Raw genomic sequence first — 23025 nt, forward strand, 5'->3', positions numbered from 1 at the left:
TTAGCTCCAAGATTAGGGGAAACTTACTTAACTTCTGTTATACTCAGTTTTTTCATCTGCAAAATAGGGATGATAATGCTAGTGATGTTGTGAAAGTCAAATGAAGTAATACATGTGAAAGCACCTGGTAAATTATAAGGCAGTATGAAATTTTTTATTTTATTTTTTATTTTACTTTACAATACTATATTGGTTTTGCCATACATTGACATGAATCTGCCACGGGTGTACATGAGTTCCCAATCCTGAACCCCCCTCCCACCTCTCTCCCCATATCATCTTTCTGGGACATCCCAGTGCACCAGCCCCAAGCATCCTGTATCCTGTATCAAACCTAGACTGGCGATTCATTTCTTACATGATAGTATACATGTTTCAATGCCATTCTCCCAAATTTTGTTGTTAAAATGTCCAGGGATAATTCAATGAAAGTGTAAGTTACACATTTCTAGCTTTTTGCTTCTGTATTCTTCATTTTCAGGAGATTGCCGGGGAGAAAAATTGGAAGACAAAACAGAATTGAGGTTAATTCTGAATGCTTATTTTCATTCAATTCTTCAAGTAATAATTCAATAAGTATCCATTAGATACATTCTCTGTACCAATCACTATACTGAATATCTTTGGCCCTTTAAAGATATAATTAAAGGGATTCTCTGGTTGTCCAGTGGTTAAGACTTCACCTTCCAATGTACACAGTGAAGGTTCCATCCCAGTCAGGAAACTAAGATCCCATATGCCTTGTGATCAAAACACTAAAGCATAAAACAGAAGCAATATTGCAACATATTCAACAAAGACTTTAAAAATGGTCCACATCAAATAAACTTTTTAAAAGTTATAAATAAAATAATTTATAACATTTTTTATCTGAAAAGGTAAGTCTAGAGTCTTGTTGAAGCAAACAATAGTGGCAAGTAGCCCAGAAAAAGGTCAGGAAAACCTTCCCCTGAAGAGATTTTGAGGATAAGAAAAAAAAAATCTGGAAATGAATTCCATCTGTACCATTTACTTTGGACAGATTGTTTAGCCCAATTCTTTGCGTGTGGTGAAAATGGAGGTCAGTAACAAGTACTTCCAGCTTTGTTATGAAGAATAATTCAGATATATGAAGAAAACGAGGTAGGCAGTGGTGGTTTAGTTGCTAAGTCACGTATGATGCTTTTGTGACCCCGTGGACTGTATCTTGCCAGGCTCCTACATCCATGCGATTTCCCAGGCAAGAATACTGGAATGGGTTGCCATTTCCATCTCCAGAGGATCTTCCCAAACCAGGACTCGAACTCACATCACATGTCACTTAATACATTTTCTTCTTTCCCTTTGTTTGCCCAAATCTTTTCATTATATACAAAACTAAACAAGGATAGTGTTCACTGGCAAACAGATCCCTTTGTGCGATGGAAAAAAAAAAATACTGGAAAGCTGGTGCTTGGAAGAACATACATTAGCCTAGAACCTGCTTCTTTTAAACAGCCCTCCTTATGTCACGTCTTGACTACGAGAAGCGGAAATTCTGGAAGGCACCTACCTATATGGTACCATCCCATCCACATGCAACTCGTGGATCACTGCCAATCATTTTTCAGTCTGTTGTCTACATCATCCACTGCAAATATTTATGTAAAGATGGGAAAGAACAGAGCGACAGCAGAAAAAGTCTTTCCAAGCACATATGGAGTTGCCTTCGACAAAGAGCATCAGCAAATCACAGTCTAAAGGCTTGTGGCATACTTCTGGGAAACAGAAACTGACCTTGTTTCCCTGTGGATGGTCTTGTCTCTAAACAATTCTGAAGCCCTTAATCTCTCAGATTCATCTGAATGCTCTTAGGCAATCCTCAAGGAGACCTGTTCAGTGTCATGTGGGAACATTACTCAGGGTTTTTTTGTTGTTGTTGTTGAAGAGAGAGCTTGCAGTTGATCTGATATCAATTCCAGTAGAAAGTTTAACATCATGGGCTGTGGAGTCAGATAGCCCTGGGTTCAAGCCGTCTCATCACGGCTGAGGGGTCTGCAGAGTGAATTCATTTCCTTTGGCCACTGTACCAAACTGCCACAAATTTAGTGGCTTAAAACAATACAGACTTACTATCTTACAGTTCAAGAGACCCCAAGTCTAAAATGGGTCTATGGTGATGTGCTTCTTCCTCAGAATCTACAGAAGAACCTGTCTCTTTGACTTTTCCAGTTTCTAGGCGCTGCCTGTCTTCCTTGGCTCATGGCCCCATCCCTCCATCCTCAGAGTCTCTCACATCTCTGCCCTCTGACTTCTTTCCTCCCTCTTATAAGGACTTTTACTAACCACATAATAATCAAGATAACCTCCATATCTGGAGATCTTTAATCTACCTACAACGACAAACTTCCTTTTGCTGTTTAAATCCCTTTTTCAATATAAAGTTGCTTTTAGCCTGTACTTGTAGGTTCTAGGGTTTAGAACATGGACTCTTTTGCGGGGAGAGTAGGATATTCAGCCTACAGCAGGGAGCAAAGTACCATTGCCTCACTTGTTTTACTGGTCCCAAGAGGACTTCAATATTTCCTACCCCGCAAGGCTGGTGTGAAAATTAAATAGAGTCACACATATTGTTATTTAACACTACTATGGAAACACATTGAGTGACCCAGGAGCTTCAAGCACATCAAAGAGATGGGTGGATCTGATCCCTGCTCTTGGCTGTTTTTGTTGTTCAGGCCCTCAGTCATTTCCAACTTTTTGCAACCCCATGGACTACAGCATGTCAGGCTTCTCTGTCCTTCACCATCTCCCAGAGTTTGCTCAAACTCATATCTCTTGAGTTAATGATGCCATCCAACCATCTCATCCTCTCTCATCTCCTTCTCCTCTTGCCCTCAATCTTTCTCAGCATCAGGGTCTTTTCCAGTGAGTCACCTTTTTGCATCAGGTGGCCAAAATATTGGAGCTTCAACATCAGTCCTTCCAACGAATTCAGGGTTGATTTCTTTTAGGATTAGTTGGATTGATCTCCTTTCAATCCAAGGGACTCTCAAGAGTCTTCTCCAGCACGATAGTTTGAAGGCATCAGTTCTTTGGTGCTCAGCCTTCCCTATGGTCTAACTCTCACATCCGTATATGACTTCTGGAAAAACAATAGCTTTGATTATGCAGAACTTTGTCAGCAAAGTAATGTCTCTGCTTCTTAATAAGTTGTCTACGTTTGTCATAGCTTTCCTCCCAAGCAGCAAGTGTCTTTTAATTGCATGGCTGCAGTCATTGTCCACAGAGATTTTAGAGCCCCCCAAAAGAAAATCTGCCACTGTTTCCACTTTTCCTCCATCTATTTGCCATGAAGTAATTATGCACTTAACTAACTGAGTAAATGAGTCTATACTTCAGAGGACAGTGGCATGGTGGGAATCAAAATTTGTGATTAATTAATAAAAAGAGGATAAACAGCACAAGCCTACATGAGTCACTTCAACAAAGGGCAGAGCATGAAAAGGTTTATGAAGCCTTGAGCGATGACAGTTAACATGGGTAATGTCAATTTCTTGGTGCTCTGCATGCCACAAAATAAAAATTCAGTAAAATTACTATTGCTGTAATAATAACTATTTTTATTTTTTAATGAAATGTAATTGATTTACAATGTTTGGTTAGTTTCAAGTGTATAACAAAGGGATTCAGCAGTACATATACATATATCCATTCTTTTTAACATTATTTTCTTGCATAGATTATTACAGAATATTGAATAGTACCATATGCTGCTGCTGCCGCTGCTGCTAAGTCACTTCAGTCGTGTCCGACTCTGTGCGACCCCATAGACGGAAGTCCACCAGGCTCTCCCGTCCCCAGGATTCTCCAGGCAAGAACACTGGAGTGGGTTGCCATTTCCTTCTCCAATAGTACTCTATAGCAGGTCCTTATTGGTTGTCTATTTTATGTATAGTAGTATGTCCATGACTAACTTCTAATGTACCCCTCCCCCCTTATTTTCCCCTTTGGTCACCATAAGTTTGTTTTCAAAATCTGTGACTCTGTTCCTGTTTTGTAAATAAGTTCATTTAGATCATTAAAAAATCAGATTCTACGTATGAATAATATCATATGCTGTGTCTTTGTCTGAACTATTTCAGTTACTATAATCTTGAGGTCCATCCATGTTATTGTAAATGACATTATTTCATTCTTTTTTGTCATTGAGTAGTATTTCATTGTATTTGCATATATAAACTTCTCTATCAGTTCATCTGTCAATGGACATTCAGGTTGTGTCCATGTCCTGACCATTGTAAACAGTGCCGCAGTCAACACGGTTTTGTGTGTTCTTTTGATTTATGGTTTTCTCTGGATATATGCCCAGGAATGGGATTGCTACATCATACGGTAGTTCTATTTTTAGTTCTTTGAGGACCCTCCATACTGTTTTCCATAGTATCTTCACCAGTTTAGATTCCCACCAACAGTGTAGAAGAGTTCCCTTTACTCCACACTCTCTTCAGTGTTTATTGTTTATAGATTTTTTGATAATGGAATAACCACCATTTTTATATCAGTGAAGCTGCCACAGAGATGTGCTAGATACACGCCACTGAATCCCTAGTCATGGGCAGCAGAACGTACGTTTCTTCTTTGGAAAACCCAGAACAAGCATCAGCTTCCATGGTTGGGGAGTTGAATACAGCTGGCCTAGAAATCTCTCTCAAGGAAGCTCAGTTGAAAGAATCCACCTGCAACTCAGGAGACTCGGGTTCAGTCCCTGGGTGGGGAAGATCCCCCAGAGAAGGAAACGGCGACCGACTCCAGTATTCTCGCCTGGAGAATTCTATGGACACAGGAGCCTAGCGGGCTACCGTTCATGGGCTGGCAAAGAGTCAGACACGACAGCGACTCAACCACCACCACCGATGTTTTACAAAGTAACAAGGAAATTTGGTGAGAAAGCCTGTGGGGGTGTACTCTGCCTGCCCCGCCCTCCTCCCCCTGCCTTCTCACCCCAAGTCACCTTCTCAAGTCTCTTCTCTGTTAGTTCTGCCCCAGCCACACTGACCTCCTGGCTCTCTTTCTTCATTCCCTCCTACTCTTATCTTCAGGCCTCGCCACTTGGTGTTCCTCTGCCTATAACACCCTTCCTCCAGGTGTCTGCACAGCCTGCTCCCTCAGGCTTTTGCACAAGCTCACACTGAGAAGCTTCCCCTGACTTCCTAACCAAATTCCAACCCTCCCCCACCTCTCCTGTACAACCTACTTTATGCGTTACCTTCTGATGTCATCTCGACTACAAATGCACGCTTTCCTATTGTCTGTTTCCCAGAAGAATGCAAACCCCATGAAGGTAACTTACGGAAGTGTTGTTTTTTACTTGATCTAGTGTGATTCCCTGTTATATTTCCAAAGTCTAGAAAGGTTCTAGCTAGAAGTCAAGTGCGCTAAGTTGCTTCAGTCGTGTCTGACTCTTTACAACCATATGGACTGTAATCTGCCAGGTTCTTCTGTCCATGGGACTCTCCAGGCAAGAACGCTGGAGTGGGTAGCCATGCCCTCCTCCAGGGGGATCTTCCTGATGTGGGGACTGAACTTGCAGTTCCTGCCGTTCCTGCGTTGCAGGTGGATCCTTCACCGCAGAGCCATGGAGGAGGCCCAGCTGAAAGTCAACCTTGAATACATATCGTTTAAATAAGTGAGTGAATGAGTGAATACACGAAAAGTGCCCCTAATTCAGTTTTCTAGGAAGGTATGTTATCCACACGCTTTCCCTCTGTGAATTTTTTTTTTTTTAAGGTTGTACTATGTGGCTTGCAGGATCTTAGTTCCCCACCCAGGGGTCGAACATGTACCCACCGCATTGGGAGAGCAGAGTCTTAACCACAAGAACACCAGGGAAATCCATGTGCATTTCTCTAGCTGACTAGATGGGAGAAAAATGAAGGCCACCTCTGTATTTGAGAATGCTAGGCTGGCAGAAGGTCCCTGAAGAAGAGTCTCTGGGGCACTTTGAATCTGACACTGAACTCTGGGCAGACTGTTAGTGTTCCATACATCACTGGGGACAGTGGCTGGCTGAATGTGGTGGAATGTGGAAAGCACAGATTTTAAAACTTGCTTTGACTGTGTCTGACTGATGCCAAAATAAATATGAAAAAAGTCGATTCATCCCTTTTGAGTGCTGTGTACATAAAGCGCCTTTTAACTCTTCCTCCTGGCTTTTTTGACCTTGCTGTTGATATATACACAAGCCTAAGGAGAAATTGCCTATTGTCATTATTTTTATTAAATTACAGCTTGATCCAGTAATTGCAGATTAGCTCCTAGACGCAGTCTCTGAATGGTCACTGACTCAGGCTGTGTCACGTCAGCATTCTGTAGTGTCTGAGCCCCAGTCCACTGTCAGACTCCAAATCAACGTCTTTGATTGTTAAGCTTTCTCTCAATAGCTCCAGGGTTGCCCTGCCTAGGGAAGTCCAGAGGGCGCTGATGTGGATTGCCAAATGTTTAGACTATACTTTTATAACTTCTCTGGGAATTAAAACTTTTCGGTGACTGGCAGAAGCTTTTGTTTTGGTTGTTTGGGAAGATTTTCAGAAGCTAAAAGATTTCACCATGTGTATTTCTTTGCTTTGCGCTGTTCTGGTTTAAGCTCTTTTTTTTTTCCTTTTTCCTACAGAGGAGCCCAAACCTGTAATTCAATTGCCACAGATGTATTAAAAAGAATCCCTCTCTTTATTTCTGCCCCGTCATTGAATACAGCTTTCAGTAACACTGAACATAAGAACAGGAAGGACATTGGCAACTCAACTGTTAAACTGGTCTGCGATTATGCTTCCTTGAGATCACTCTGATGTCACCAGTGTAATCTGAGCCTGGAGCTTTTGTTCACACTTTAAATAGCAGTCCTGGAATGATTTTGCTACAGACTCTCTGGAGAGCCTGGGAGCTGAATTCCCGAAGAATCCCCCATCCATGAAAGCCAAGCCAAGCCACCCAGCCTTCAGCATGTCCACCTCGCTGCGAGTCAGCCCGTCCATCCACGGCTACCACTTCGACACAGCTTCACGTAAGAAAGCTGTGGGCAACATCTTCGAAAACATAGACCAAGAAGCATTACAGAGGCTCTTCAAAAACTCCGGGGACAAGAAAGCGGAGGAGAGAGCTAAGATCATTTTTGCCATAGATCAAGACCTAGAGGAGAAGACGCGAGCCCTGATGGCTCTGAAGAAGAGAACGAAAGACAAGCTTTTCCAGTTTCTGAAACTGCGGAAATATTCCATCAAAGTTCACTGAGGACCAGAGGGTGGATAAGGACATCATCCAAGAATGGACATTTAAAGACCAAGTGAGTCTGTAAGACCCTGACACGCACAGCATCTTGCTGTTGCCTTGTAAGTTTCTCTTCCGTCAGGACTCCGGGACTCGGGGCAGGAGAGGAACAGAATGAACTGGTGACAAGGACTCCAACCAATTTCATGCCTGTGCTGTTCCAGTGGAGAAGTGCTTTCAGCAAGGATTGGAAAACTCTCCCTGCAGGAGAAAGACTGGCGCTGATGTCAGGAGGAGAGTCTGAACGGACATAAGGGGAAGAAGACAGATGGCTGAGAAAGACTGGCAGCCAGGGTCTCCTGGTCAGGCCCTAGGACTGAAATTCAACCTGAACTTTTTTTTCCCTTAAACAAACTGAGCAGGGAGGAGGGAGGACGGAGAGGGGGATTAAGAGAGAGAATTCCATGCTGCAATCGTTTACTGAGTTTTTTATTTGAATGTTCCAAGTGTTGCCAAGATTCAGTGTTGTCTATTGGTAGATTTTTTTTCTTTTTAAAGATCAGTAATTGATTATTTATTTGCATTTGTGACAATGCCTTAAAAAGTGCACCATATGATCTAAGAACAAATTCAAGGAACTGCAGTATTTTCAGCATCTTGGTGAAAACGTACGCCACCTTCTGGTCTGTAAGGAGTTTTTAATGCATTTCAAACTGGTTACCCAAAAGTTAAAATAATGGGGTCCTTTATAGTTCCAAAGTACTGTGAACAAATTTTATAGTGTTTTTTAATCTTCTGACTAATGCTGAAACATAATCTAAATTTCTTACAGTTATTGCAGTAAGCATTAGGAAGTGAATATGAGACACTTAATAGTTTATAAAGATGCTATGTTTTCTATAATTTATTATTCATGACAAATGATATGCAACCTTAATAAATTAATATAAACTTAGCTGCTCTTGGTGTTGGTGATTGATCTCAAAGGAAAAATAAGATGGTGATTTTTATTATAAAGTTTTATGAACTTTCCTAATGATTTTACTCTAAGAGTAAGAGGTGCTTTTATATTGCTTGCTACATTTTACAAAGAAAATTCTTGCCTCCCATATCTAGGAAGTTTCTCTGTCCCAACTTTAAACTATAAAATACAGACATAGAAATGCATAGATGAGCTCATCAATATTGCTGTTTATGTACCATAGGAGGTAAGTTGTAAAAAGTTTTTCTCTCCATATTTTTGAAATTTTTCCTCTGTGGCTATAGAGTTATGTACATTTATTTCACCCCAATCAATATACTTGAGGGTCAGAGTCTGAATTATGATCAAGATTTTGTGGCTTATCAATGTTTATTTATTACAAACCAACATGGGAATAACACTATAGTCTCTTTGCTTATTTCCTCATAGGATTATAATAAAATATTTCTAAGAAGGCATATAGCAATGCCTGCTGAGCTTTCCTAGCAGAAAGAAATTTAAAAATTCCCTAGGAACTAAGTGTTCCAAAAGAACACCTTAAAAGGTTTTTGAAACTGCTGATTATAGTAAAACAAAAGTGAACAATCTGAAATCTTTGGGGACAGTTATATGTCAGGTTTTTAAATAGCACACTTTTTAAAAAGAAATTAAGTAGTTAAGTCTTTTAAAATATTAATTGATTTGTTTACTACGGATAAAATAAATCATTCCATGAAAAAGGAATTTTTTACATGACAACATCCATAAAAACCACAAATCAATATGCAGAATTTTGTGCTTGCATGTGTGTGCATTTTTCTTGGAGGAGTATTTATCATTTCTGTCTGGTTTGCAAAGATATCCATGAAACCAACATAAGAACAAGAAAGAAAGTTTTGACCAATGGGAGGCTTGGTTGGTGACGGTATTTGAAGATTGTCAAAGTGAAAGCTCTGGAAATGAATAAGTCTCCTATCTCTGATAGGGCCTGTCAGTGACACGTTTTCTCTGTTCATTCGGGATCCCCCAAAGACACTGATGAACTGCTTGAGAAAAAAAAAATTTAGCAACTTAACTCCTCCAGAGAAGGTATCCTATTTCATGGTCCCAATGAAAGTATTCAACTTATTTTCTACTCAGGGAGTTTAAACATATCTCAGATGCTGAACAGTTGTTCAAAGTTTGCATTTTATTACATATACTACATTCATAACTATATTCTCTGCATCTGTTGTTTTCAATAGAGTGCATGCATATCTCACCACTTTTCACATGAGCGTAACACTAACTCAGTTATCTCACAGGATATTGCCATTATTTTCTGATTGCAAGACCATAACAAGGAGAGGGGTGCAAATTAAAAAGCAGTTGGGTATGATCAGGATCTATGACGGTGTAGAGAATAATTCCTCTTTCTGCGGATTATAATTCAAACGTGCTGTCTTCCTTCATGGAGAACAGAAGTTGTCATCAGTACACGAGGATGATTTTTAACTTCATGGTATTTTTTTATGACTTCATATGAGGCGAAGGGATCCATCACTAGAACAGGTGGGATTAGTTCAGTTCAGAAATCCTTGTATGGCACAGGAATGACCAACTATATCTCAAGATAGCTCATTATAACTGAGAAATAAAACCTGCCAGGTAAAATTGTTCCCTAATACTTTTGTATCATTAGATCATAATAATAACAGCTAAATTTCACTGAATGTTTACTATTCAGCCAACAATTTTCTGGGTGGTTTTGTGTGTGTGTCTGTGTCTCTGTGTGTGAGTTACACTTCTTCTTTAGTACTGTGGTATAACAGTATGTTTGTGCATGTGTGTGTCTATGTGTGTATGTGTAGTCCTGAAAGTGAAGCATCAGAAAGTATAGTGAATTGATCAGCGACACACAGCGAATGAGGATAGGAAGCAAATCCAGCGAGCCTTCCTTCCTAACCACTAGGTTAGACTGCTTCTCTACGAGGAACTAAAATTCTCTTTCATTCTTTGAAGTGGCAAGTACTTATATGTTATTAATAGTAAGAAAGACAGGAAAGAAGCAAGGCCTCTGAGAAGTCTGACCTGTGTCTGTTTGTCTATCTATTTGGCACTTGAACTCCATGAGGAACGCTTCTCAGTCATTTTAATTGTTAAGATTTTTCAGATGTAGCCTTTCAAATCTACAGTTACAGTAGAACCTGGTTAGCATCTCAGAACATAAGGTCACATCTATGTTCTCTTCTGAGTTGACAGTCAAAGCTCTGGGTCTAGATTAGGCTGTTGGGGGAAATCAGAAACTAGAGCTTCATGGTTTTACTCACTCAGTGTAGACCTCCTCAGCCACCCAGCCCCGGCCCACAGCAAAGGAGGGTTTGTATATACAGGAGTCTCTGACAGATGAAGTTTACTGAGAAAGGGCCCAGGATATGTGCCTGCCTGGTATTTTTTTCCCATTGTCAGAAGGCAGTCGGAGAATGTGACTGCTGTTCCCTTGGAGAGTCTTCCCAACAAACAGATGATTAAGCTGTGGTCTAGGAATCATGTCGGCTTTCAGAATGCCTAAATCTGCCCCTCTGAACTCCACGTGAGGGCTCCCCAGAAGGACTTGTAACTCAGTTGATTCCCTTTCCCACACTCAGGGAGCTCTAGAGTGGAATCAGGGTTTCTACCTTCTCCATTTGTGTAACAAAAAAGTAGTAAGCACCAGTGTGGGGATCACCATGGTCAGAAAGCATCTCTAGGCTCCTTGTCACAGAGCCAGAAAGTGTTTTACAATGAATACAGCGAGATACATGATAGCAGTTTCAACAGGAAGCAATGGGAGCACCCATGTCTGTGTGTGTGTGTGTGTGTGTGTGTGTGTGTGTGTCTGTCTGTCTGTCTGTCTGTCTGTCTGTCTGTCTGGAGAGTAGCAAAAACATTGAAGAAAACCTATCCCAACCTGAGGAGATCCCAGAAGATTCCATAGCGAAGTTTCAAAGTAGAAGTTAGGAGAGTGGAGGGGGAAAATGTCATTCTGGCGTTTAGGTATTGTATTTGCAAAGGCAAATATGTAAGACAGTAAACTGTATGAGAATTTCTGGGCAGTTCCTGGTTAGGGGGCATAAGCATTTGAAGCAATCATTTGAGAGGCAGTTGGGTCTTAAATGCAAGCCTGAGTATTAATTTTACTCCAAAGGGGGAAGGAATCATGAAGGACTTTCAATAGAAGAGTAACACTTACTGCCTGACTATGGATGTGTAACTAACTATGTATTGGGCCTCATGAAAGATACAGTGAACATTTTCAAAAGTAATGTGTAGCCTGACAACTGAACACATGGAGTCTATAGTGATTTTTTCTTTCCAGACTTGTCTCACAGTTGGTCTACTCAGGTGAAAAGCCTTACATGACTTTTCATAACTCAACAATAAATGAGTAAGTATGTGGAAGCTGAAGATGAAACAGACTTTAGGAAAAAAGTGTAGACCAGATTAAGGGGACCACAGACTAATTAATTCCTAATTAAATTTGTAAGAAATTGTGTCTATGTTTGAATCTTAGAATGTGTCTAAGAATCCTAACGCATCTTAGAATATCATTCAACAAATATTACAGATTAATGGCTACTAAGCTCTCTCTCTCCCTTTGAATAACTCTTCTTCAAACAAAGTTTCTGGATATTCTCAGTGACCATTACAGACACACAAATGTGTCCTGGTTTAATGTATCCACACATTGATAGTGGATTTGGTTCAGTCATGTATCAACAAAACTACCTTATAGAATTTTGGAAATAAAAATCCTGTCCCAATAAGCTGCAGCAGTGCTTTTAAAAAAGTGGATAAGTAGTTGGAAGACTTTTGTTGTGGGCACCGTCTTCCTCCATCTGCCTTCCACACACACACACACACACAACATACAGAGTCGCAGGATGAACACAGAAGTTTGATTCCTGAGCCTTTATTTCCTGCTCCGTGGGCAGCAGCATGGTATTATTAAGCAAACACCACCAGACTGAGTCTGATGTTCTGGGGTTTTTCCCAACTCTGCCTGAAGCAAATTCCTTTTTTTAATCTCTGGATTTCATCTGTAAGGGGGAAAAAAAATAAATCTGACTGGATGATGATGGCTGTGAGTCCTTTAGATCTCAGCTTCTGCATACAGGGGAAATAACAGCTGTACCCACCATCTTACATGATAGGATTTCTTCCTGGACCTGTTTGTATTCCACATATGAGAATGATTTCTCTTCACTAAACCAGAAGTCTAATTTAAAAGTTTTGGTCCTTACTAGTGGTCGCTGAAGGCAGAATGTGAGGGAAGTAACTTTGTGTGGATTCCTTTTGTAAAGACTTATTTTATTCTGTAAGTTTCAGGTGTACAGCCTCATAATCTGACATCAGTATGCACTACAAAGTGATCACCATCAGCAAGTCTAGTCACCCTCTAACTCCACGCAGGCGACCCCTGCTACCGGTTTCCCCCGCTCGCAACTCTCTTCCCCTCCTCGATCCCTCATTAGTCTGTTCTCTCTGTGAGTTTGTCTTTAATTGTGAATGTTCATTTGTTTTGCTTTTTTTAAAGTCCACATATGAGTGAATTCATACCATATTTTTTTTTCTGTTGACTTATTTCACTTAGCATAATACATCCAAGGTGGATCCACAATGTTACAAAGGGCAGCATTTCATTCTCTGTGGCTGCATAGTGTTCCATTGTGTGTGTGTGTGTGTGTGTGTGTGTGTGTGTGTGTGTGTCTTCTTTTAGTATATGTCTTAAAAGGATATGATTTGATGGCATTGGTCCGAGATTTTCCTAGTATATTAATTCTGTCACTAATTGAAAAACAGACCACAAAAGGGATATATTTTGAGGGGAGCTTAATTTCTCTTGGATTTTAATAATTGTAGTGTATGTACACTAAAGCTTCTGCTACTTTTCTGAGATTTCTTGGAATGTCTTTGAATTTCAGTCTGATATTTCTCTTCTTTGATACATACATATTTTATCAGGAGAAAAAAAACATCTGCTCCCTACATTTTCTTTTTATTCTCCTGCAGTTTGTCCACATTTATTATTCAAGCTCAGGTTTTACCATCTGAAAGATTTTGGAGAATCCTGCTGATCCTGGGGTCATAGGAGCCCCAGCATCTGAAGTGCTATTACCAGAGCATCTTCTCCAACCAGTTTCATGGGACACCTCCAGGAGGGCACTCACTTCCAAATCTACTGTTTTCAGCATCTCCTGGCGGGGGGTGGGGCGGGGGGGGGGACTTTAAGATCCAGGTCCTTGAATTTAACGATTCAGAATTTCTAGAGCTGGTCACCTGTTATCTCTGTTCTTAAATCACTCCCCAGGTGATGTTGTTGCAAAGTCTGAACCAGAATCACTGACCCAGATTAAAGTCCCCAACTGTGCGCAGTGAGGCTGAGGCTCATTTCAGTTCATTCACGTCTCCCCAGGTACATTGCAGTCCTTGATAGAGTTTTGACTAATCCCACTGTTGACCCAAGGTGTGCCTGTTCCCTCATTCTGGAATTACGTGATGCCTCTGATCTCCTATTCAAATAATACCATTCTTCTGACTTCGCTCATAAATTCTACGCTCTAAGAATCTTACCTGATCATCATTAGCTGAACTCCCTTAAGGCATACAGTCTTAGCAGTGCAAATACACATTTTTCAAGTGGATGGAAGGCCTTTCTTCTCCTAAATATATTTCCCACTTGCCTGCTATCCTGAAGAATTAATTTCTTAAACCGGACAAGTCAGTCTTTTCAAAAAGAAGGTTCGGTGCTAATCACTCACAATCACTTATATAATCTAACATCCTAACGTGATAAAATGCTTTTGTCCTAAAAACAAGTATCCTCTGCTGAGAAGATGTGGTTTTCATGTTAAGGGAAGAATGGGCAGGGAGAAAGACTGGAACCAGGGATAAGAGAGAATCTGAACTGGGGAAGAACACACAAGGTAGTGGTGATCTGGAGAAAAACAAGAGGCCTGACTTTCTCAGCATGGGTCTTGGCTGTTACAATGCTGATAGACAGATGTGCTATGTGGTGGACAGTGGGAAGTTAAACAGTGTTTCGGGAGTAAGAACTGTATTCTAATCCAGCCTCGGCCATTCAGAACTAAGTGTAAATTGTGAGTAAATTATTTAATCTCTTTTCCTTTATCATCTATAGACTAAGGATTATAATACCTCCCATATTAGTTTCCTAGGCCTTCCCTGGTAGCTGAGATGATACAGCATCCGCCTGCAATGCAGGAGACCTGGGTTCAATCCCTGGGTGGGGAAGATGCCCTGGAGAAGGAAATGGCAATCCATTCCAGTATTCTTACCTGGAGAATCCCATGGACAGAGGAGCCTGGCGGCTCACAGTTCATGGGGTCGCAAAGAGTCAGACACGACTGAGCAACAAAGCTTGCACACGTATTAGTTTACCAGAATGGTCGTAACAAAGTATCACAGGCTGGGCGGCTTACCGATTGATCTCCCCGCGATTCTAGAGGCCAGAAGTTCGAGTTGTCAGCAGGGCTGATTTCCTCTGAGGCTTCTCACCTCGCCATCTTTTCCCTGTGTCCTTAGTGTCTCTGAAGATTCCATCGTGTGGAATCTTAGTCCCTTGACCAGGAATCAAACGTGCAGCCCCTGCTTCGGAAGCACAGACTCTTAACCACTGGCTGGCCAGGGAAGTCCCCATACTTATTCTTTTGACTATTGTAAGCATGGAATAAATGATTGGGAGTTAAGTATCTACAAGGTCAGGATCCTTGGGGACACGTGTGGCACTATGCCTGTGGTTGCACAATGTAAAAGTTTCCAGCACAGAGCCTAAAGTGGGGAGATAGTTAATAACATACACACGGCACATAAGCGCAAGATGTTTGATTTATCATCTGATTAATCTCTGAAATCAACACGCACTCCTCTGCAGCCTTTTTATCTCCTTTTCATCTCCCCCACGCCTCAAAGAGGGGCTCAGCAGGAAGGGGTCCACTGGAATTGAGTCACTGAGCCACGGCCTGGGCCATGATTGTGTTGAGAGAGTTGGGAGGGAAAGGGGTTTTTGCCACTAAGCACTTTCTCTGCTTTTCCTCACACGTGAATGGTTTCAAAATGTGCAGTGGAAATGAACACGTTCTCTGAACATCTGTGAATAGAGTTTGCTGATGGCATCAAATTCTGTTGTTCTGGACAAAATTTGGGGGCCTCTGGTTATGGGTGTAAGGCTGAAAAGTGCTGTTTTTCCATGACTCCTTCCAGCCTCAGGCATGTACCATGAGTCACTTTCGGGTCATCACCATCTCATCTGGGCAAGTTTGAAGAAGGGAGGGGATGAGAAGGTTGAGGTTTAAACACCCTCAAAAATAGACACATTGAAGAAACACCGTGCTGATCTCCAAAGTGATTCTCTACCTTGTACCATGTACGGCAAGGATTTCAGAAAGATGGCAGAGATTTTAGAGGGTTTTCTAATCTGGAGAAGTGTGGGAACCTTTGTGGAAAAAAGCCCTGTGTTATGTTTTTAGAAATGGAATGCCACGGGTTATTATCTGGTTTCAGTTGGGAAACTGAGGGGAGAAAAAAACCTAAATGTATTATCATACTGACAGCTAACATTATATTAATGCAACATTAAGCAAGCTCTTCATGACATAATTTGACTAAAATAAGTCACCCCAGTAAGCATGGGAAAATATGGAGGCAAAATAGCAATCTGGGTGTCTGGTTTTTAAGTTCATCAGGATCATACTATACAAGCGGGGACAAGTATTATCTTCTCCTTTTTGTTTATTTGGCTGCACTGGGCCTTAGCTGAGGCAAGTGGGATCTAGTTCCCTGAACAGGGATTGAACCTGGGCCCCCTGCTTTGGGAGCTTGAAGTCTCAGCCAGTGGACCACCAGGGAAGCCCCATCTTTTCATTCTACATACCTTTGGATGTTGAAGATGTCAACATCTTCACACTTCTGATGGGGTCAAAGGGCACATGGATTCTCCATCATCCTCAAAAGATGTCAAGACCAGATCCTGTATTAGCTTGATTGGCTTTCACACCTGTTCCAGTGAACCTTTACTCTTTAATGGAAGCCACGGTGGCTCAGATGGTGAGGGATCCTCCTCCAATGTGGGAGACCCAGGTTCGATTCCTGGGTTGGGAAGATACCCTGGGGAAGGGACAGGAGCCTGGCAGGCTACAGTTCATGGAGTTGTAGAGTTGGACACGACTGAAATGACTAACACTAACTTACTTTTTTATAACTTTTTCTTATTATTTTGAAGCTGATGTAAGAAACAGATTCATTTTCCAACTCTAAAAATTCAACATCACTGTTAGGGAGGCTTGTAACCATTCAAGCACATGGGACAGAGCTGGTTGCTTGGACAGGACAGGGACAAGCTGGACGTATTACTGCTCAGAACTCTGCTCCTCAGCTAAGAAAGGTCAGAAGCTCAATGGTGTGGGCACCAGGGTTGAAAGACAGACTCAGTCACCTTAATCAAACTCACCACCTATGTGTGAAGTCACTCATTTATTCCCTCGTGGGAGAAACTGAACTGCCAAGCAGGAGGGAAAATGGTAAATGAAAGCAAAAGGGAGAGTCAGTGTCTGGAGGGCACATATCAGCTTGGCTTTGATAAGATTTGAAGAACTAACCTCACAGCAGAAATCTCTTCTCTGCTGATCACTGCAACATTAAGCCTTTGCTGTGTAACAAACCTTCCCAATACTTAGTGACTCAACACGACAAGTGCTCAATTTAGCTCAGAATCCCGTGGGGCAGCCTGGGGATTCTCCTGGCCTGAGATGACCCAGCCATCCTTGACTGGGTTCTCTCATGTGTCTGTGGCCAGCTGGCAGGTCAGCTGGTGGCTGGACGGTGAGGGATGGCCTCATTCACATGGCTGTGGATGGGCAGGTGGTTGACTGATGCATCCACCAGAGAAATGGATTACCCTGCACTATTTTTTTTTTCTTTTTTGCAATATTAGCTCTCAGGGGCTCTCACCATGAAAGTGCTAGAGAAGAAATTGTCAAATTCTGCTTTTCTGTCTTTCCTATTTGTACACACAGTGCCCAGGATCCATCTTCTTTTGCAACCCAGTATAAGATTTGTTTGTTTGTTTTCTTTAACCTTATTTCTGGCAATCACTCTGTAGGTTCACTTTCCAGTGATCAAATCCAGACTAGTTCACAAAACTCAGTCACTTATTTAAAAAAGCTTTTTTCCAGCTCTTTCTGTTGCTAGTTAATTTGGTTCACACAAGCCTAAGACATTCATTTAGAACTTTGGTTCACAAAACTCAGTCACTTAGTTAAAAAGGCTTTTTTTCAGCTCTTTCTGTTGCTAGTTCATTTGGTTCACACAAAACTAAGACATTCATTTAGAACTTTGGTTCACAAAACTCACTCATTCATTTAGAAAAAAACTTTAAGCACTCCTATGGCTAGCTCATGGGCTGCCCAGGTGGCTAAGTGGTAAAGGATTCAGGAGAAGCAGGAGACATGGGTTCGATTCCTGGGTGGGGAAGATCCCCTGGAGGAGGGCATGACAACCCACTCCAGTATTCTTGCCTGGAGAATTCCATAGACAGAGGATCCTGGTGGACTATGATCCATGGGGTCACAAAGAGTTGGACACGACTGAGCGACTAAACACCACGTGGCTAGCTCATTCACTCCTTAGGTGTGAGTTTTACCAATGTCCTACGCAGCGCATATTCATTGCTGGCTTTCTGTAATTCCTTCATGAATCAAAAAGGATAGAGTCTTTACTCTCATCCCCATGGACCCCATGGCAGGGCCAGAGTGGCTGATGGGTGTAAGCGGAATACAGAAAAGCTCTGTCTGCTTGAACCATACTCTTTCATTCTTTACTAAATAAATAAGTACATTGTTCCTGAACAACTAAGCCGGTTCCCCTCCTGAAAACCACAGTGTTTGGAAAGGGTGTAAAATTAACTGCTAAAAATGCCTGTCCTGTTCTCTGGGACAGTGGACCACGAGCCAGAGGGAGACAGACTGACTCAGGGCGAAGAATTAATGGAAGCTCGTGGCTCCTGCAGGCAGGAAGCGCTTTGATAGGCCCTTTCCTCTTTTTGTTACCAGGAGGGCCTGGACAATAGTCTCCACCTTGGAGCAGCTGTCCACTCCCCGTGTGATGATCGCAGCACATTTTCCTTGTCAGACTTGCAGTCGGCACCCGGGAGGGCGCAGGAAGAGACACATACAATGTTGGGGATCTGCCCTTGAGCCTCGGAGCAGCGTGGTGGGTGGAGACGTCACCCCTAAGACACACAGCCGGCCCTTTGGCACACGTTTCCGGAAGGCCATCTGCTTCTGTGGTTCCTCTGACCTTTTGTTAGAACCCACCCGAAATTAGAAAGAAAGAACCAGAATAAAACTAAGCCGAAGGCAGTCTGAGACCCTGTTGCTTATGAAAGCAAGTCAAACCAATGAGTCTGGGGTTAGCACCTAACGTGAGCCCACTATTAGGACTTCCCTGGTGGCTCAATGGGAAAGAATCCATCTGCCAATGCAGGAGAGGCCAGTTGGATCCCTGGATGGAGAAGATTCCCTGGACGAGGAAATGGCAACCCACTCCAGGATTATTGCCTGGAAAATCCCATGGACAGAGGAGCCAGGCAGGCTACAGCCCATGGGGTCGCACAGAATCAGACACATTTGAGTCACTGAATAGCAACAGTGAAGAGTCCACTATTAGGCTACCTCTTGGCTGATGGAAGGAAAATCAATATGTTTTCAATGTCTACACAACTCAGGCACCTGTAGGATGCTGGCTAATGTCATGTAATTTTGTCAGTAGCTTTGTAAGGCAGGTTTTAGTATCACCATTTTAAAAATGAGGAAACTAAAGCTTTGTGAGGTTCATCAGCTTTTCCAAGGAGGCTCCAATCTCATAAGAACACAGGAAAGGACAATGTAAGAATTCCGTCTTGACCTCACATTTGGTTTGATTTGATCCCCCATGTGTTCCTTACTCTGATGCTTAACAGTTTTTATTCCCCACTCTTGTATTCAGTGTCCAAGAGGCTCCATGAAACGTGGAATCAAGAGACCCAGTTCTAGTCCCTTTCTGATAGATGCCGTGGCGTGAGTCACTTACTTGCTGGGTTTCCACCTCCTGATAATACAAGGGACCGGGTGAGATCATTACCCTTCTAAATTTAGGGCGTCCCTGATGGCTCAGTGGTAAAGAATCCACCTGTCAATGCAAGAGACACTGGGTCAATAAAAACGGAAGTTAAAAAACATGGTCTAGATCCTTTTTCTTTTTTTCTTTTTAATAAAACATAAGGGTATTCCTTCTCTTGAATGTGAGCTTCATTCAATTTCCTGGTTATTTTCAGGGACTTGCCAAATATTACTGATTTACAGATCTACACTCACTTGTGATACAAGCCACAGTGTAAGGAGTAGAAGCCATTTTGACAAAGGATGGAGAAGAGAGAGTTTCAAAGAATGGGACCAATTCCCAGCTAGATTTTGTGTTGGGAAAAGCATGGGTTGTCCAAGAAAATGAGAAGGAGGTGGTGTTGCTGGAGCCCAGAGAGTAGGGGTGAGAACAGCCTGTACTGGAGACGAAGCAGGGCTGAGTCACCGGGGACCAGTGTCACGGGTGACAGAGTTTGCATTGTGTCGTGCGGAAACAGAGACATTGACCAGTTTCAAGCCAGAGAAGGCACTGCTCTGGTTTGTATTCTGAAAAGGTCAGCCTGGCAGCATTTAGTGGCAAGGGCCACTGGGTAGCAATAGCTTGAAAGGGAACATGTATGTCTTTTAGGTAGTGATTGCCATTGCACATAAGACATGGGATGGAGAGAAGTAGTTAGATTTTAGAGGTAATTGCAGCTGAGCCATCAACAGGACTTCAAGGTGCATTGGCTTTATCCTTTGTGCTATTTCTCTAACCAGTCATTTTCTCCCAGCGCCACATCACCCTACCCAGGGGTCTGTCACTGTCTACTGGAGCACTGCTGTTATTGATGGAGTTCATTGCCTTGAGCTCTTACCCCTGATGGTGTCCTTGACATCATAGCTAGACTTAGGTTTCTAAAATGCCACTTTTCACACCCAACTTGCCAGCTCAAAAATTTCAGTGTCTGCCCACTGCCTCCGGCATCAAGCCCCACTTCCTTAGCCTGAAAAACAAAATACTTTACAATTCTGTCTTTCTTAATGTACCTATTAATGTACCTTAATGTACCTTAACAAGGACTTAGTAAAAATTATTTATTCAGCACCTATTATAGGCCGGATTAACTACCTCTAGCAACTTGTTATAAAGCATTTCTCTCACTTACACTTGCAGTCATCCTGTCTTCCAAAAATGCCCTCTCCCTTTTCACTGCTTGTGGAAACGCTCCTCTTCCTCAACCTGGATCAGAACTCATTTCTAAGGAAGCGTCTCGTGAGCCTTTAACTCTGACTAAGCACAGCTAGCCGTTGTCTCCACGCCCCAGGGCGTTTGCATGCCCTTCCATTAATTGTTAGTAACCTTTAACGTGTCAGTGGAAGCACAAACCTTATTTTCAAAAGAGAAGGTGCAGAGCTTGTTGCTGATGACATGATCAATAATGACATGCTTTGTTCAGAGCAGTAAGTTAGACTTAGGGGCTTCAGATGCTGACAGGCAGTAGAAGGGGAAAACATCCACACCAGAAGGGAAGGTAGAAAATGCCTGGCATTCAATAATTATTGAATAAATAAATAAACAGAAGGTTGACAGCTCCATCCAGCTGCAATATTAAACTGTAAGTAATTTGGGTCAAACCAGCACCTTGTTTGTTTTTTTCTTTTTTGTTGGACTGCACTGGGTCTTTGTTGCAGCTTGGGGACATCTCTAGTTGCAGCTCAAGGGCTTACTGCCCTGTGGCATGTGGAATCTTACTTCCCTGACCAAGGATGGAACCCACATCCCTACACAGGAAGGTGGATTCCACTAAGAAGTCCCCAGTGCCTCACTGTTAATGACTGCATAGCTACAACTTAGATAGTTCTTTCCAATCATTTCTTAAGTACTTGGTTCAGGAGATGCAAAGACAAATATTAGTGGTGGATTTGGGAGAAGGTGGGAAGTGGGCAAACCTCAAAACAAATAACATAAGGCAGTAAGCAAGAAAAACACACACGATAGCAATAACTCGGAAAAGAAAGTGGTACACCTCCTGGGGAAATACAGATAGACTAGAATTTGCTCACATCCCAGTTTGACTGAAGGTAGTACCCTGATTCCGATGCAAGCTTTCTCACTCCTTGTGCAGCCTGTCTGCCCTCCATACTCTCTGGAGTCCAGACACTTTGGTCAAGGATACTGTCTTCAAACAGGCCCACAGCTTACCTGGGAATCTTGTTAAAATGCAGGAGGCTTAGGAGATCTGCAGTGAGGCCTGAGGTTCTGATTTACGAGAAAGCTTCCAGATGACATCAAGGCTGCTGGTCTGTGGACCTGACTCAGTGTAACAAGATTTCTGTAGTCTCCCTGAATACGTCTTCCCCCACTTACCCAAGTCTTCTATAGGTTTATGGGCTAAGTCAAATGTCTGCCCTATGAAGGTAGTTCCTAAAATTTAGGACTGTGCTTCAGTGCTTTTTTTTTTTTTTTGCCTGCACTCCCTGACAGGTATTTCTCTCCAAGTCTTGTCCCCCAGTTTCTCCTCAAGGCATTACCTTCTTAAGGGAAGGACTTGGCCTAATTCATCCAGACTTGATCTAATGCACCCAAACTCCATGACGATATCTGTTACAGAATTGGGGTTTCATAGATATTTGCTCAGTTGAATTTGAATTGAACTTGAATTATGACTGTGCTGAAATACATGTGCAAATGTTCACGAGTATACCCTATTCAATCTAGGAAAGTGTTAAGTCGCTAAGTTGTGTCTGACTCTTTGTGACCCCCTGGCCTGTAGCCTGCCAGGCTCCTCTGTCCAGGAAATTCTCCAGGCAAGAATACTGGAGTGGGTTGCCATTCCCATCTCCAGGGGATCTTCCCAATCCAGGGATCAAACCCAGGTCTCCTGTACTGCAGGCAGATTCTTTACCACCTGAGCCACCAGGGAAGACCAACCTCATCAAGGTAGGAAGACCAGATCCAAGTACATAGAAGAACCAAATCATTTTAATATTGTATCACTGTGGATTATAATAAAACATGAATTCTAGTTATCAGAGTGGGAGCAGTCACCCAGAAAATAAACTTAATGAAAGCAAGACTCTTTTTTTTTCTTGTAAGTCACGAGGTCCTCAAAGTCTAAGCATGGGCCTTGCACCTAGTAAATAATAAGTATCTGTTGAATGCTCAGTGAATGAAGAGAGAGGATATTAAATCAATTTCATGAATAATCATAATGGCAGTTCCTAGAAAATGAAATAAGTGAAGCCCTATTAAGATCTTCATGTTTCTGAAATAAAGTAAAACCAAACAATATTTAGGCCATTTCCGCTTAAGAGAAGAAAGTCCAAAAATAATTTGAAAATTTTCCCCTATAGTGAATACATATTAAGTAATACAATTTTTTTTTCACTTAAGTGTGTCTGCATACATAGCAGCAAAACAAAATCTAAGACATTTTTCCATTTGAATTATCTTTTCCCTAAAATACCAAATTGTTTTAGATCAACAAAAGGCTTTGTTTTTATTCACTATTAAATATCAAGAGAACCACTTAATTGCAAACATAAACACTTTTTCCTTGCCTCTCCTTTCAATTTTGCTGATGAGGAAGATTTTGCAGCCTTACTTGGTACCAAAATAGCTCTGTTTTGCTGACCATTATCATCTTCACAGGGCGGAGCAATGGTAATGAACTTAAGACACAGGAAGTTTACCATCTCACA

General features: G+C 42.0%; 1 protein-coding gene across 1 annotated transcript; it reads left to right on the forward strand.

Annotated features, from left to right (window-relative positions):
- The first annotated feature begins 6876 nt into the window (after positions 1-6876).
- On the forward strand, positions 6877-8179 carry TCIM (transcriptional and immune response regulator). The gene has a single exon (XM_004021793.5). The coding sequence runs from the start codon at positions 6928-6930 to the stop codon at positions 7246-7248; it is 321 nt and encodes a 106-aa protein (XP_004021842.1). The 5' UTR covers positions 6877-6927; the 3' UTR covers positions 7249-8179.
- Positions 8180-23025: the final 14846 nt, after the last annotated feature.

This window comes from Ovis aries, chromosome 26, assembly GCF_016772045.2.
Source record: "Ovis aries strain OAR_USU_Benz2616 breed Rambouillet chromosome 26, ARS-UI_Ramb_v3.0, whole genome shotgun sequence".
Taxonomy (NCBI): Eukaryota; Metazoa; Chordata; class Mammalia; order Artiodactyla; family Bovidae; genus Ovis; species Ovis aries.